Raw genomic sequence first — 17,758 nt, 5'->3', positions numbered from 1 at the left:
AGGTTACGATAGGCTCTCCCACTCCTAAGCCTGCCAGCCTGAATGGTGGAAGCAGGAGTCAGTCTCAGGGATGTATTCTCAGGTGCTGACTGATAAGTTCTGGGAGTTAACCCCGCAGTGCCTGGCAGATCCTTTACACGTGTGCTGTTGTTCTACTATTTATCTTGGAATATCCACATGATATGTCACAAATGTCAGATAGATGCGGGTCCTATCTCTGGAACCCGCACCCATCTCTAGAACGGGGTCCCTAAACCCCGTTCTACTGCTTTGTGTTGCGGCAGAAGCAGGTCTCCCAGCTACGCTGTTTCTGTAAGTCCCATAGAACTGAATGGTAGTTACAGAAACTGTGTAGCTCGCATGCTACGTTGCTTCCGTAACTGCCATTCACTACTATGGGAGTTACAGAAACAGCGTAGCTTATCGATCTACGCGGTTTCTGTAATTCATGGTCGGAAATCACACGATTCAGCCACAACACAAAGCAGTAGAACGGAGTTTAGGGGGCCTCGTTCTAGAGATAGGTGCGGGCCCCAGAGGTGGGACCCGCATCTATCTGACATTTAGGACATATCCTGTGAATTTGTCAGAAATGTCTCTCATGGGAAAACCCCTTTAATTTTTAATCAGTGCAATTCTGACTCCCAGATTCTCTGTTGTACTTAAGATCTCCAGCACAGCGCCGTACATAAAGTTATGGCTGTGTTTGGTACTGCAGCTCAGTCCCATTAAAACCATTACCTAGAATAAGACACTCACTGATTAAACACGGATGGCTTAGCCTAAGGATAGGATCAATATTAAAGTTCCAGAAAACCCCTTCAAAGAGCATATCTGAGAGAATACATATAATAATGTTCTCACCTTGCAAGAAAGCTTGCGTTAAATAATAGTAGTCAAGAGATTATCTATACTTGGCGCGTGTTTGCTTCGGCTAGGTTTACCTTATGTCTGTAAAAAAAAATTTAAAAATGATCCCCTGAATCCATATATTTTTTTTCTTACAGTGTCCGTATGCTTCTATTAGAAGACATATGTCATAATAGTATGCTTTTACGTCTGGATAACTTTTAGTTTTTCAATAGTTAAAGTGTAGGCAATTTTTTTTTAATGACAATAGAAATTGCAGAAGTATGCAATTGTATAGTCATACTGCTGCATATGTTTGCATCCCTTTTGACAGTTTATGGCTGTTTTTTTCAAATATCAACTATAAGGCCACACATAGTTTAAATTTATTCTCAACTGCACATAACATGGGGATACTCATCCATGCACAGTAGCTACCTATATGGTATATTCTCATGGCCACGTCCACCTCTTCCCGGCATCTTCTCTATCCGGGCCAAAATTACGTTACTCCCCTTGAGGTCCTCTGCCATCTGCTAGTACAGGTGCGGACTTCTCCTGCCCTAAAGGGCCGGCGTGCCAATTCAACCAGCATTCCCAGGGTACATAAGGTACCGTCTATCTACTCTCTGGGCCTTAGCAATTGCCTGCTAGTTTGCCCGCTGTATTGCCGATTCACTGTTACTGACTTTACTTTATCTTGACCTCGTCCTGTCTGCCGCCTGCTCTGACTTTCTGCCCGTCTTCCGTTACGACCGTACTCTGCCTGCCCTGACCTTCGCAAAAGGTGTGACCATCTGCTGCCTGCAATGACTTCTACTTGTATTGGCCTCACATCTTGCTTAGTTTTTTGGTACTTTATATGATTACATCAGCCGTTGCCAACAGAGACTATTCTGGTTGTAGCGACCTGGGGATTCTTAGCATCCAAGTCCACACCTCCATACGAAGATTGAAGGGGGAATACCTGGGAATCCCTTAGGGTGAGTGCACACGTAGCATAAATACTGCAGATTTTCCACAATGGATTTAGTTGCGGAAAATCCGCAGCATAATACAGTAGCAGCAAAGTGTATGAGATTTGAACAAATCTCATCCACACGCTGCGTAAATGCGAAGTGGAAAAAATGCTCAGAAATTGACCTGCGGTTTGTTTTTTTAGTCCGAAGCATGTCAATTGTATTTCTGCAAATGCTGCTTATTTGTTGCGGGTTTTCCCCATTGAATTCAATGCGGTGGAAAAACCTGCAACAAATAGCAGCTCAGAGCAAAAAAATTCTTATGCTTACCCAGAATTCTGTGTTTCTTCATCCAGGCCGGCCTCCTGGGATGACGTTACATCTCATGTGTGCGCTGCAGCCAATCACAGGCTGCAGCGGTCACATGGGATGAAACGTCATCCCATGGCTGCAGAATGTCAGGACATTGGAGGGAGGCGTCACCATGGTAAGTATACATGATTTTATTTTCGGTGCATTGTTCCGCAATTTGGTGCAGTTTTTTGGCCGGAATTCCCTGCGACGCACTGGGTGGATATGTTGTGTGCTTTTAAGCAGCGTATACGGCTTGTGTGAGCATAACCTTAGGGCTCATTCCCACTACAGGGTTTCCCGGCCGGGTGCCGGCCGTTCATAAATCGTCCGGCACCCGGCTGCATTAGGAATAATAGACCCCTAATGGGGCTATTCACACGACCGATTTTTTGACGGCCTGGAAAACCGGCCATTAAAAAATAGGACATGCTCTATCTTCGGCTGGGTACCCGGCCGCCCGGCTCCCATAGAAGTCTATGGGGCCGGGTAATACACGGCCATCACCGGAATGTGTCCCGAGTGATGGCGGGGTTTTCCGGCGCTTGCGCTCTATCTCCTCCTCCCCACAGCGCAGAGTGCATGTGAGGAGGAAGAGTTGATGCCATTCTGATGAATGGCTGTACGCTGTACACTGTGTGGCAGGGCCGGGGTGTACAGCAGGTGGGAGGGAGCACTGCGCTGGCTCCCTTCCCCTGCTTGTTTTAAAAGCGCCCTCGCCCGGCGACACCTTCGATGGCACCGCTAGCAGCTGCTGCTGCTGCGGCTGCTACTACTGTAGCGACGCCACTATAGCAGAGCAGGGAGGTATCTCCCCGCTCTGCTATGTGCTAGCCGCACTTTAGCTCCTTGAAGGAGCGGAATCCCCGTGTTTTCGGGGATTCCGCTCCTGGACAGAGCGCTTGATGTCTCTGTCCATATCTGGGCAGTGACATCAGGGGAAACTCCTGAAGAGGAATCCCCGAACACATGGGGATTCCCCTTCAGGAGTTGCCGCTGATGTCACTGTCCAGATCTGCCCGGCCCGGCACGGATGCAAAACTTTATGCAAACCGGCCGGGCAAAATGGCCGATTTTACCGGCCAGCACTCCCGCCTTAGGCCAAGTTCCCACATAGCGTAAACGCTGCAAAATTTCCGCAATGGAATTCTGTGCGGAAATTCCGCAGAATTTACAGTAGCAGCAAAGTGAATGAGACTAAGAAAATCTCATGTCCATTCTGTGGAAAAAAAACGCAGCATAAATGTTAATAAATTGACCTGCGGTGTGGAATTTAAATACACAGCATGTCAAGTTATGCTGCGTTTTTGTTAATTTTCCATTTTGGGTCTTCCCCATTAAATTCAATGGGGATACAAAACCCGCAACAGAAAGTCAAGTGTTGCGAATTTTGCGGCAGATTCGCAGCAATTACGCCGGAAAAATCACAACTATGGAAAATAAAAAAAAACATACTTACCGAGAAGTCCGTGTTTCTTCGTCCAGTCTGGCCCCCTGGAATGACGTTGCATCACATGTGACCGCTGCAGCCAATCACAGGCTGTAGCGGCGGTCACATGGGATGAAACATCATCCCAGGAAGCCAGCCTGGATGACGTCAGAGGGCCGTCCTCCTGAGATGACATTAAATCCCATGTGAGAGCCACTGCAGCCAATCAAAGGCTTTAGCAGTCACATGGGCTGCAGTGTCATTCAGGGAGGCCAGACCGGACTATACAGGAGGGACATGTCGCTATAACAACGGCCTTAGTAAGTATGAGTGTTTTTTACCGCTGCTTTCCACGACAGAAAATCCGTCCGGAAAAAACGCACCACAATGTGGTGCAGTTTTTCAGACGGAATGTACTGCGGGTTCCAGGTTGAATACGCTGCCCAGTTTTTACGCAGTGTATCCGACCCGTGGGAACCCTGCCTTAGACTCCAATTCACATTTTTGCTCACACCATTCTCTGCTGCCTCGTGACATACAGTATATGTTCATTGTCTATGCATGCATCTCACTGTGTAGTTTCTTTGCCCCCCGCTGGTCCGTAGAAAAATTGTTTTGCATGTAACTGGTCCTTGGTGCAAAAAAAGGTTGGGGACCGCTGTGTTATATGGTCTACTATATAATCCATAGAAAATCCAGCATTGTCAATTTTAATTTGCAGCCTGTAGCTCTCCAAATGTTGCAGAACTATTTGTTCAAGTTTTCAGATGCAGACTAAAGCCTTCATGGCATGCTGGGACTAGTTTCACAACAGTATCACACAAACTCCAAAACACTCTGCAATTAAATGGAAATAAAATAAAATTGAAAACAATTTTAGGGTGAGTTCACACGTTGCATAAATACTGCGGATTTTCCGCAATGGAATTTCTTCGGAAAATCCGTAGCATAATACGGTAGCAGCAAAGTGAATGATATAGAACAAATCTCAACAACACGCTGCGTTGTGAGCGGAAGAAATTGACCTGCGGTGCAGAGTTTTATTCAGCAGCATGTCAATTGTATTTGCATAAATGCTGCTTATATGTTGCAGGTTTTCCCCATTGAATTCAATGGTGCAGTAAAACTCGCAACAAATAGCAGTTGCTGCGTTTATTGTGGCGGAATCGCAGCGCAAATAAAAATATTGTACTTACTCAGAAGTCTGTTTTTTCCTCCAGGCCAGCCTCCTGGGATAACGTTTCAACCCATGTGATTGCTGCAGCCAATTACCACAGGCTGTAGCGGCAGTCACATGGGATGAAACGTCATCTCAGGAGGCCCTCCTGGATGACGTCAGGGGGCTGGCCTCCTTGGATGAAGTTTCATCTTATGTGATCGCCGCTGCAGCGGTCTCCTGGGATACAGTTTTCCGCAGCAGGGATTCCGGAATTCCCTGCGGCCTCTGGGGCAGATACGCAGTGTAACTTTACGCAGTGTATCCGCCCCGTGTGAACTCAGACTTAATCTTTCTGTGCGGACCGGTACCAAATGATCTATGGCCCGGTATTGGGGACCCCTGATATAACAGATACCCAGAAAATTTCATGTGCATACCAATCGGATTTAAAGAGGCTCTGTCACCAGATTATCAAATCCCTATCTCCTACAGCATGTGATCGGCGCTGCAATGTAGATAACAGCAACGTTTTTGTTTTTTTGAAAAACTATCATTTTTGGCTAAGTTATGAGCAATTTTATATTTATGCAAATGAGCCTTTCTAATGGACAACTGGGTGTGTTTTCTCTTATTTCCAACTGGGCGTGTATTGTGTTTTTAGCAACTGGGCGTTTTTACTTCTTTCACTGCACAATCACACGGTGCTGTGGATCATGCTGGGCTGGAACAATGAGAAGTGTATGACACTGACTGGTCACTGATTGGTCAGCCTCATACACTCCTCTGTACAACACCCAGTTGGTAAAAAGTAAAAACACGCCCAGTTGTTCATTGAGAGTCATTAGCATAAATCTAAACTATCTCATAACTTGCTCAAAAATGATCATTTTTCAAAATAAAAACCACTGCTGTAATCTACATTACAGTGCCAATTAGATTATGTAGGAGATAGAGCATTTATAATCTGGTGACAGAGCCTCTTTAACTAATTTTTCTATTAGCTAATTTTATATGATTATGTATTTTGTCACTTCTTTTACCAGATTTGATACATAACAATATTGATTCCAAGCTTCTCTTGGAGCTCAGGAACCTCTGTTATTATTCTAAACTTACATACATGTTTTATTTCATTCTATGTTCTGATCAATATTGCCGTTTTTTTTCTACTAGTGACTGCTGAGTCCCTCTATGGTACTGATTTCTTTTAAATACCTGTACATATTTTATCTTCTCAAATATATCACTCAGACCATCTTAAATAAACCATGCACCTCATTTTAAGATCCTGTCTACTGTGAAACCCGGAAGTGTGATGATGTGCGATGATGTTAAAAAAAATCATCTCCATTCCTTATTTTGCTCCTTCACTCACTCTTCTCTCTCCTTACCCTAGAAGTTTGCTATTTTAAGGTAGATTTTGTTCATGAACAAATTAATAGGATTCTCCAACTTGTTCCTGCAATGCAGTGAAGCCAACAATTTTATTTGTAATCGGAAAAAACATCTAAGCTTCTCTTTTTTTCTTTGATTTCACTAGTCTTAGACATTTTTCTTTCCACCTCAGCATTAGCCAACTGTAACAGACCTGTCCTGTGGCAACCTACCCCCACATTCAATCTCGAATATGCACCATTATCTCGCTTTTATGCCGGGTTCCCATGTAGGGTAAACGCTGCAGAATATCCGCAACTGAATTCCGTCTGGAAATTGCACAGCATTTACAGTAGCTGCAAAATGGATGAGATTTAGAAAATCTCATGCCCACACCGCAAAAAAAAAACAGCAGGAAAAACGCTTGTAGATTGACCTGTGGTGCGGCTTTTAAATCCGCAGGATGTCAATTTATGCAGCGTTTTCATTGCTTTTCTTTCTTCAATGGGGATGTAATACCCGCATAAATAGCCACATGTTGCAAATTTTGGGCAGAATCGCCGCAAAAATCGTAACGCAGAAAAAAATGTAAACGTATACTTACCACCCGGACGTTTTCAAAGCAACGCTATCTTCTGTTCTTCCTCCAGTCCCGCCTCCTGGGATGACGGTTCATTCCATGTGACTGCTGCAGCCTATCACAAGCTGCAGCGGTCACACTGGTTGCAGTGTCATCCTGGGACGCCAGACTGCACGTCAACGGAAGGATGCGCCGCCATGACTATGGCTGGGTTAAACGTCAAAGTTTTTATTTTTTCTAATGCGGTTTTCCGCAGCTAAAATTCTGCCTGAAAAACTGCACCACAACGTGGTGCAGTTTTTCGGATGGGATGTGCTTCAGGTTCTAGGTCGGATATGCTGCGTAGTGTTACGCAGTGTATCCGACCCGTGGGAACCCGGCCTAAAGAAGTTGATTGTTCTGGCCAACCATCTTTAAATTTAAAGTCCCCTAACAGTGGGCAGATCCAGTTTCTAAACCCCCCCCCCCACTGTTTTTACAGCAGCTCTCTGCTACGTCTAATGCATTCATGTGCTCTAATAGGCAAAGAGTTTAATTGATTGGACAACCCCATTTCATTTTGAATTTAATTAGTTGCCACAATGTTACTATCAAACCCGACTACCTTCTGAATTTATTCCTAAATAGTATTCGGTCTCAAACACTGCTTATTTTGCAAGCACTACTCTACAAACCATACTACCTCCAATTGTTAGAAACCGGACACTAAAATAAAGATAAAGTGACAATGGAATAATACCCACATATCAGTAGGATCACAGTGCTTTCCCAGCAAAGCCTTTTGGCTGTTAGTTCATTAAGGGGAAAGCATTTAAAGCAGGATGTAAATTTATTTGTAAATATTGATTTTATTAATTTTCCATTGCTTATATAGTGAGTGATTGCAATCACTCACATCGGCCATGAGCAAAAAGGGGCTTACAATCTAATTTCAGTTACAAACACACACTAGGATCAATTTTATAGGGATCCAGATTACCTATCAGCATGTGTTTAAAGTGCGGATAAAGCCAACCCAAGCATGGGAAGAATATAAAAACTCTGGTTTTATTCAAAGTCCCCAACAGTAACCACTGAGTCGCTGTGATACTACTTATGACGACTGGTTTCAGACCTACAGGTTTTTAAAGTATAAAATGTCACTTAAGATGTATCAAGCCTTTACAAAGATTATAAATTAAAACTTCTGTAAACTGTAATCCCTGTGACCAACAGACATTTTATCGAAGATTACATAAAAAGGAAATGAGTGTACAATGTAAAACATAATCCTACAAACATGCTCATTTGGTTGTATCTATGAAGTCTACTGCTTCTATACTTGTGAGAGTTCATGACATGGAGCAAATGACTGTTGTATGCACAACAAATTCAATTGAATTTTTTTTTATTGTTAAAACCTTTTTACAAAAATTATTCATTTTAGAATCACCTTTATTTTTTTTAATCTAGTTAAAGGTCAGATAGAGGTCATAGAGGGGGTTGTGGAAATGTGTGTACTACTGACTTGGTGCCACAACTAGTTGTTACCTATAAGAAGAGCTGTCAACTGAGAAACAAAACAATGCTTTGGGTTTCATGTTATTGCTATTAGTCTTTTCTTTAGATTGTCTCAGCCGGAAAACATCAATTTAATTTAAAAAAACAACTATTTAGACATTAAGGCTGGATTCACACGACCTATTTTCAGGCGTAAACAAGGCGTATTATGTCTCGTTTTACGTCTGAAAATAGGGCAATACGTCGGCAAACATCTGCCCATTCATTTGAATGGGTTTGCCGACGTACTGTGCAGACAACCTGTCATTTACGCGTCGTCGTTTGACAGCTGTCAAACGATGACGCGTAAAAATACAGCTTCGTCAAAAGAAGTGCAGGACACTTCTTTCAGACGTAATTTGAGCCGTTCTTCATTGAACTCAATGAAGCACAGCTCAAAATTTACGGCTGTCAGAGAAGCCTCGCAAAATGCGAGGAGGAAACATTTACGTCTGAAACGAGGCAGCTGTTTTCTCCTGAAAACAGTCTGTCTTTTCAGACGTAAAAGCCTCTCATCGTGTGCACATACCCTAACACTAACTCGTCCACATCCATATGACGTTTTTATTAACTGGCTATTATAGATGATCATAACTAATGCTTTTCTTAGGGCAATTTTACATACTGGCTAAATTTGCTACTGATAATTAACTTTAAAATCATTATATGACAATCATACGGGCAACATAGTCAGCAAATGTTTACCACTGTAACACGACGTGTCTAGCCAGTTCTATGCTGCATCACGAACTAAGCATACAACCAACTATATGCATTTTGCAATGTGGCTGTTGTCTTCTAGTCAGTTGTGGTGGGTCTCGAGTTTGTCTACTTAGTAAAAAAAAAAGTACAGTACTAAGTATAGTAGTATCTATCAAGAATAGTCAGAGGAAAAGAGATACCACAGCAAGTCTCTTCCCAGCCTTTACTGGTTATGTGTGTGCAACACTAAATTGTTTTCAACTACACAACAAAATTAGATGACACTTATTTTCTGACTAGTGTCCCTCTGGTAAGCCATCCAAGGAAACCTATAATATAGGTTACATTCATTTACATTTCATAAATTAGACTATAACTCACTCTCATCCATATGATGTTTATATTAACTGCCTATTACAGGAGATCATAACGAATATTGATTTTTCTTAGCAAATTTACTAAGTATGTAAAATCCCACCAATGAACATCAAAATCATTATTTGTCAATCACATGGGAACATAGTGAGCAAGTGTTTACTACTGTAGCAGGGGTATATTGGGTTTGAATCCCACCAGGTCAGCATTTTTATATGTTCTTCCTATATTGACGTGGGTTTTCTCCAGCGATCACACTTAAAATATATGGACAGGTAATTGTCTTCCCATAAAATTGTTCTTAGTGCAAATGTGTAAGAGCAATAAAGGAATCAAATAGGCAAATCTCTTTCGAGGCAGGGACTGATGTCATTCCAATATAAATTAATGTGTAAGGACTAATAAATGAAGGCTTCTGTCACATCTGCATTGGACATAATAGCGCTGCACGCCTCCGACACAGATGTGAACGCAACCCAAGACGTGTTTAATATATATATATATATATATATATATATATATATATATATATATATATATATTAATTAGGGAGAGGGAACAATGAATAGCCATTACATGGAGCTCTTTTAATTCTCCGTCATAAGAGCAGATTTTTATCATATACACATGTTCAGCAGTTGGTCTGACCTGGTGATTTTACATGCTCAGTTACTTCGATTAACATGCCCTAGGCAATCATGTTCATAGATGACATTGTAGGGAGGCAAAATATTTTACATGCATGTGAAAAAATAGGCTACCTTATAACAGCTATAGCCTAACATGGCACATTTATTCCAACTAAGTGATGAAATGTTATTCATTATTTGCTTAACCATGACATCGGATAATGACTAAATAGAAATCAGTGAATCAATTCTACATCAATCTATTTTGTTACGAATCTCCCAAAATTAGTAATTTCGCAAATCCGAATCTTTTGGGATTCAAACTGAATGAAACACGGAAAATGGCCACCATTTTAAAGAAATAGAACGTTAGATCTACAATAATTTGATAGATCAATTTTTGTCAGAGATAAGATTCATTAAATGCCAGTATATTAGTTAGACAGGCAGTCATTGCTGTGAGTGAGTGCTGCTGCAGCTGTGCAATTCTTACATGTGTATCACCAATCTTCACCACATTATTCACAAATCTTCTTCAATAATATTCTCCTGGTTCTGATAGTGTGCCGCTGCCTGCTCATACAGACGTCGCACATTGTCTTCCATATAGCGAATAGCGCCACCAAAAATTGGCATATTGATCTAAATCAAGTATTTATACAGCGCCATTATACTTCAGTCTATGTCCAAGAGACATTTTTTTTCAAATAGATTTTAATTTAAATCCTGGTGCTGATAGCACGCAGCTGCCTACTGATGCAGGTGTCACGGATGTGAAAGCACTCATTGTATTGCTAATTGCATTGGAATTGCTAATAGCGTCACCAAAAATGTTATTATATTTGCGTCAAACCGTTATATACTCCGTGGTACTTCAGGCTTTGTCCAAGTGGCTTTTTTTCCCCAAATAAATAGGGTAAAAAGCTAATTTTACTTTCCAGGACGATCAAGCACATGGTCACTTGCACATGTAGTCGTGGTGGTGGATAATATATACACATTTTCTTCAAAACACCACCAATCCTGATGCTACTCACCAAAAAGGGATCATTTTTGGACCGCTTGTTAAAAAGTCATTCATTCTTCCTATACCACACAGTGTGTGTATAAACACCAACGGGCATTTGCCCTTCAAAAAGCGAAATTTTTGAACAGCTTGTTAATAAGCCATTGTTTCTTCCGATACTACAGTGTGTATATAAAACACCAGCACAGGCATCTCCTACTGAAAAGGGAAAATTTTTGGACCGTTTATATACACACTGTGGTATTAGAAAACAATGGCTTATTAACAAACACCAGCACAGGCATCTCCCACTGAAAAGGGAAAGTTTTTGGACCGTTTGCTAATAAGCCATTGTTTCACACATACAGTGCGTATATATAAACACCAGCACAGGCATCTCCCACTGCAAAGGGAAGATTTTTGTACAGTTTTTATTTTAAAAAGCATAAAAAAATCTGACAGTGCAGTGTGTTTTTAAACAGGTAGTTACCAACAACTACCATTAGTTTACACACAGCCATATAGGTTTCTGTCACTTTGACATTACTAATACGGTCTTGGCCTTAAAGAGCTTGAAAGGGGTTCGATACGGTCCTAGAAGACATCAGTGTCATACACAACTCTTCAGGGAAAATCGGGGGAATTTTGATTAGTAACAAATTTATTCAGACCAAATAGAATTTGACAGCCGGTTCGACTGAATCGGACCCGAAACGAGTTTTGGGAATTTCACTCATCTCGATTACTAAACGATCATTGACTTCGCTGCTTTTCAGTACAAGATATTTTACCCAAATTCTCTTTGACTGAATACTTTACACATTAGATGTGTTATAATCTGTAGACATACAGTACCAATATAGGGAGCTGGACTGTATGGACTATAAATCTTATAATAATTATTGGGTCAAAAGAATTAGATATTTTATTTTATTCCAGAAATGTAGGCAAATGAATGAAATGGTTTCATATACATGTTTACATCCAACAGTTCAGAAATATTGTTTATACATATAGTAAAAATGTACATCCTTTTACCGAAACCAGATCTCATTGGTGAAAGTTTCTGAATTATATGAACAAATATACCAACAATCCAAAAGAGTAAGACATTGTATATTAACTACAAGTACAAGAAACCCAAGATTTATTTAAAAAAAAGAAAAAAAAAAGAAAAATGGTAATTTTCATACTTCAGCATGTCAAGTTTCTTTTTATATATGGAAGTGAATACATTTGCAACAGCTTCATTATTTCCGTGGTACAGTAGATATATATTCTACCTGTGCTTCCAATTACCTCAACTGAGATTATATATGAATGGAGTTAAGGAGCTGTGGGTGTAAAATGATTATGATTGCTTCCCCAAATGTCTTGGTTTTCATAAGAAAGTCATTCAGATGTAATTCTACCTAATACTTGTAACAGTCACAAGAAGATTGGATTGATTTTCTGTGCCATGAATCCAGCTATATACTCCCTATCACAGTAGCACCTATATCCTACATATAGTAGAAGCAGCCATTTTTTTGAAATGAGCCAATGTTCACGGCTTGTGAATTGAAATATAGCTTTAAATACTAGTTATGTAGTCTGAGCATTGCCATTTTTCCTATGAATTTATAAGCTGCTATCTCATACATAAAATGGCAGCCTATACGTTGCGTAGGCACCCAGTGTAACCTAAGCAAATGTTTTCAATAATGAAATTATGTAAAATAAAAATCTGATAACTCCCTGGTGTTAGAGGTAGACCGTTTTCTTTCAAATCCTAGGTTTGGTCCTTTTATTTTATTCAGCAGTGAAAGCCATGAATACAAGAACAAATAACAGCTGTTACAATTCACCCATGACTTCTAACGTCAGAGAATTCAAGATATGAACACACAGTACACAGTAATGAAAAAGTATCAAAAATTATTACCTCAAAAAGATAAATAAACAGGTATATACCACCAATACATAAACAGATGTTTGTGCTACAGTTAAAATTAGCTGTATACAAAACGTAATGGATCCCCATCATCATATGATAGAAGCAAGAATACATGAGCCATTTAAATTGTCAGACATTATGCTTTATAAGGTATGCACAGCAGTTCAAGCAATAAATACATACATTAGTTCAAAGCCTTACAACAGCTACGCAAAGCAGAGCGGGAAAGCGGGTTTGCTATTACTAGCAAGCAATGATATAAGAGTAAAAATTAATGAAATGCATTAAAGCAACATTTTTCTTAGAAAAAAGTCTGGTCATTTATGGGTCCACCAACATTTTTACATAATATGCACAATTATCAAAATACAGACCAAGCATCTCAGAAAACCCCAAAAAAACCTAAACATCTAATTTCAAAGCAACTGCAGTTTTGGAGGTTTTTCTGGTATATGTGCAAGCAGCTATTTTTAATTGTATTTATACAAAACCCATGCAAAACTCTACAGGTATATGCATTCTGTGGCTGAGACTTCCTTTCAAAGTTTTGTAACTGAGGTATGCATACTTAAGCATTGTTGTCTTTGGCCACTTTCTCGGTGGTGCGAGTATCACATTAATTTTTATACTACCAAGGTGGACACACATATGAAGACTAATTGCCCCCTTTTCATAGTTAGTCTTTCCCTATTTATCATAATGATCAAGGGCGCTCTGCCAGTAATGTGACGTGTTCATCAGATACTAGAAAACGGAGCTTTCTGCTGATATGACCAATAGACAAACACCATGAAAGTAGCAGGTACTGTGACAATTAATGTTATCTGCCTGGTTTTTTTTTTGTTTTGTTTTTTCTAATTTTGTTTTGTGCAGAGGTAGAAGCTTTCAGAAAGCCTTTTGGGTAAGTGGGAAAACCCCTTTGAAAGCTGTTGTGTCCTTCTATTTGGCGTGATAGATGACTGTGTATATCTTTAAGTAATTCTTGCTGACGCCAGCAAAGAATAAATGATGAGCTTAGTTTGCAAGAACCAGTTCCATCATATGGAGCTGGTACATATGTTAAGCTCTAGCAGCCACCTTCTGTCAAAAACTGTTTGTAAAGCAATAACCATAATTAGGTTATGAGGTCCCTTGGTTTGGGTAAAGTATCAAGACTTGGCACAGCACATAAAAAGCAACATGTAAAGTTTCTAGGTTTCAGAAAACACCTATGTTATTTTAACATAGTGAATAAAGAATTGTAACATTTTTGGGTTTGGATATTTTGTTTGAAAACTTGCATTCCAACAAGTTGGTCAGTGCAAGTTTCCAGAGGGAAGTGGATTGTTAGTGTTAATATCCCGTATAAGCAGAGGCAGAATTCTATGTAACTTTGGTTTGACTGAAAATAAATACCATGGTCTACGATTGCTATATCTTTGATTTCAGTGTAAAACTTACCTAGCTCACTTTAAATCAATATGAAATTATTATTTTTTTTGGCTTTACTAGACCTTTTACGTTTGGTTCCTACGTTTTTTTTTATTTTTTATTATAACTTAAGACTATAAAAATAGTACACAACAGATAAAGACCATACAGTACAAGACATTCTAACAACATGTATTCACCACAAAAATAAAAAACTAAACAACTGACTGTATGGGAAGTAAAACAAAAATAAAACACAATGTATATATATAACAATATGCATTCTGCAATTGTATCAAGTACGTATATATTTTGGTTGGTTGGTCATCCACATTTTGTTGCTTTCTATCATTCTTCCACTGGAGAGACTGTTCTCACCTTTGTCTTACGTGAAATCTTCATAGTATTTAGAGTGGCTTTTAGCCTCAGAAGAATACGTTATTTCTCATTGAACTTTCGTTATTGGTTTCTTTGTGTAGGGCTAAATAAAAAGATCCCAGAGGTCATCAGAAAACAGCAGGTAGTTCGTGGAACGGTTCCTTTGTACTAATTAAAGTTACAGAAGACTGACCAAAGCAAGTGGCTGCTTCTGTCGTTGAGCTATTGGCCATTGTTAGAGTTGGCTTTGGTTTGCAGCTGTAGCCTTTGACTGTGTTTTCAGGTAGACAAAGCTTTATCACAAGGAGGTAAATAGTACAGTTGTAAGATATATGCAGATATGCAAATGTTTCTATGGCGCTCGCACAGACAATGCTAGTTTAGGATTGCACTTTACAACTTAACACTAACAGCACAGACTGAAAGCCTAAAGGTTCTTGGATGTTGCAACAGTCTAAGTACTGTGGTTTTTAATACCTAATTTATGTAATTTACAGCTGGTGGTACCAACATAAAAAAAAAGAAAAAGAAAGAAAAAAAACAAAACCACAAAAGCAATTCAAAAATGTGCTTGTTTGATTTCCTTTTTTTTTTTAAATTAAACTAAACAAGCAGTGTTACTAACTTTGATCCTACTCCTGTGCAAATAAAAAAAAACAATAGCAACAAGTTGAACTTGGCCAGGATTTGTATCTAACAATATATCTACTGTATGTTTGAGATTCACATTGATGAAACTAACACTATTTTTGGCAGTATATGAGGCCTTTTTCTTTCTACAGAACATGTATCCTCATATTCAGTTATTTCATGAACCCTTTTGAGCCATATTTTAAATGGGCAAGCCATTATATAAAGAACAGTTTTTTTGTTTTTTGTTTTGTTTTTTTTTCAAGAAAATCAGTTTTTGTCTTAAAAAAGAAGACAACAAGCAGTTTCCTTGTTGCATTAAATCCCAAAGGGCTGGTTTAACAAGTTCCTCTAGGACGGTCTCCATAATCCATGCGTAATAAATAGTCACAGTAAAAATCTGTCAAATATTCATGGTTGTGGAGTGGTTGTGAAGGTCAGTGCTATGTCCCTTCATTTGAGGTCTTTTAAGTCTTTTTTTATTTTATTGTTTTTGTTTTATTCCAGATCTTCAGACAACGGCTCTTCTTCAAGCTCTCTGTCTTCCTCCAATTCTGGACTATGATTAGCTGTTGTAACCAATGACATTGGGCAGTCCTCATCATCAGCAATCCCTGGCTCTTCTTTGACATGTACAGAATGTCTGAAATGAGAAAAATTATGTTTACTACAATATTTGTATCAATATTTTTATTTTAATAAATTCTCATCTGAAGTTCATAAAGGGCTTTGTTCTCTAAAGGATAGAGTCTACATAAAGTGTACATTCAATATATATATATATATATATATATATATATATATATATATATATATGTATCCATATCTATACACACAAATATTCCCTACAATGTTTCTAATAATGATTAAAAAAACAACAAAAAAACACAACAAACTGCAATAAAATATACTTTAACGTCCCTGACAGATCGTCCAGATAATACAGAAGTAACATACAGGGTTAATTAATAAAACAAACACCTCAAAGAATACACATAGTAAAAAACATTCACATAGTTAACCTCTACCATATGAATAGAACAATTTTATTAACAATGCTGGATTTCCGTAAGATTAAGAATCCATATAGGTAAACATTCTTCAAACATCATTAAATGATAACCATAAGGTATGGTTTTTAAGCACATGTGCAACATCCAAAGATATAGGGTTCTGATTTTCTTTTGATCTGTAATGCATGCATCCAAGAAGTGAACGTTAAAACCTTGTGTGTATTAGACACTACATATTTATATATGCTCATAAGAACAATTCCCTTAAATACCAGTGATATTGATAATTACTCTTGGTAAAATGATATTCTATAACCCACATCTTATTATCTTTAATGATAACCACAAAATAAGTATTGAGAAAGCCCGTAACAAGTACTGACATCAAAGACTATTTCTTGCAACATGTGCCCTGCATATATTCTGGGGGGGGGGGGGGGAAACCAATGAGCAAAAAAATTATATTTTTATTCTTGTTGTTAATTATTATTATAATTGCTAGAGATGAGTGAATTAATCATACACGGGTCTAATTTGGCCTGAATTTCCCAAATGTTTTTAGTAAAATTAAACTTTTGGGGTTTGCGGGGTACAAATCACAGGGCTTTTAGCCGCTTTATATATAATGCTTTTAAAACAGTGAACAAGGGGGATATATGGCATTTATTAATATGTGTTTATAAGTTCGGCCCCATTTTATTTAATCCTAAAGAGATGGCTCGTGGTTATCCAGGTCTTCTCTTTGGGCAGCCCCTCCACAGAAAATGGCCACTGTTAGAGGGGCACGTGAAGTGACCCTGTCCATCAATCTCCTATTACAATGTACTGCGTCCGCACTCTTTCCTGGTGCACAACCGCAGATAAGAAGCTCCGTTTCACGTGCCATTTTCAGGTCAAGCGTGGAGGAGCTGCCAAGGGAGAAGACCTGGATCACCGGCAGTGTTCAAGTTTAAATAAAACTATTCAAGCTTATAAACAGAGTATATTAATAAGTATACCCCTTAGCCACTGCTGGAAAACCCACTACATCTAGGATACAGTCCTAGAAGACATGAGAGAGTCAGAGACAAAATGTTCAGGGCAAACGGAGTATTTGCTATTTGCTAGCAATTAATTCGGACCAAATCTAAATAGACAGCAGATTCAATCCCGAAATAAATAACGGGAGATTCGCTGATCTCGAACTATTAAGATTTTTTTTTAAATTAATTATTTATTCTTGTATGTTTTTAAACGTATTCATGTCTAAATAAAAAACTACTAGTCTCGCCTTATTAAGTAATATTAACTGCAGCTAAAGGAAAGTCATCTGTCAGTAAGTAATTATCCATATTATAGTTTGACTTTGTAGAAAGTGTATTTTCTTAAACCTTCCTCTTATTCATGGTATCTGATATGGTGATTTTAAATTCCCTAACTGTGCTTCCCCTGCATAGTCA

At 38.9% G+C, this 17,758-nt stretch overlaps 1 protein-coding gene across 18 annotated transcripts in view; it reads right to left on the bottom strand.

The window, feature by feature from the left end:
• Window positions 1-11,893: 11,893 nt before the first annotated feature.
• FOXP2 (forkhead box P2) overlaps window positions 11,894-17,758 on the bottom strand; it is a 239,439-nt gene continuing 233,574 nt past the window's right edge. For all 18 annotated transcript variants that reach the window (XM_075857099.1, XM_075857098.1, XM_075857109.1 and 15 more), the window contains one exon: window positions 11,894-15,949. In XM_075857099.1, the coding sequence (XP_075713214.1) occupies window positions 15,805-15,949 (145 nt within the window). In that variant the 3' untranslated portion in view covers window positions 11,894-15,804. The remainder of the gene's footprint in view (window positions 15,950-17,758) is intronic.

This window comes from Rhinoderma darwinii, chromosome 3, assembly GCF_050947455.1.
Source record: "Rhinoderma darwinii isolate aRhiDar2 chromosome 3, aRhiDar2.hap1, whole genome shotgun sequence".
Classification (NCBI taxonomy): Eukaryota; Metazoa; Chordata; class Amphibia; order Anura; family Rhinodermatidae; genus Rhinoderma; species Rhinoderma darwinii.
The sequence above is the reverse complement of the archived record's forward strand: the minus strand, read 5'-3'. Positions and strand labels throughout refer to the sequence as shown.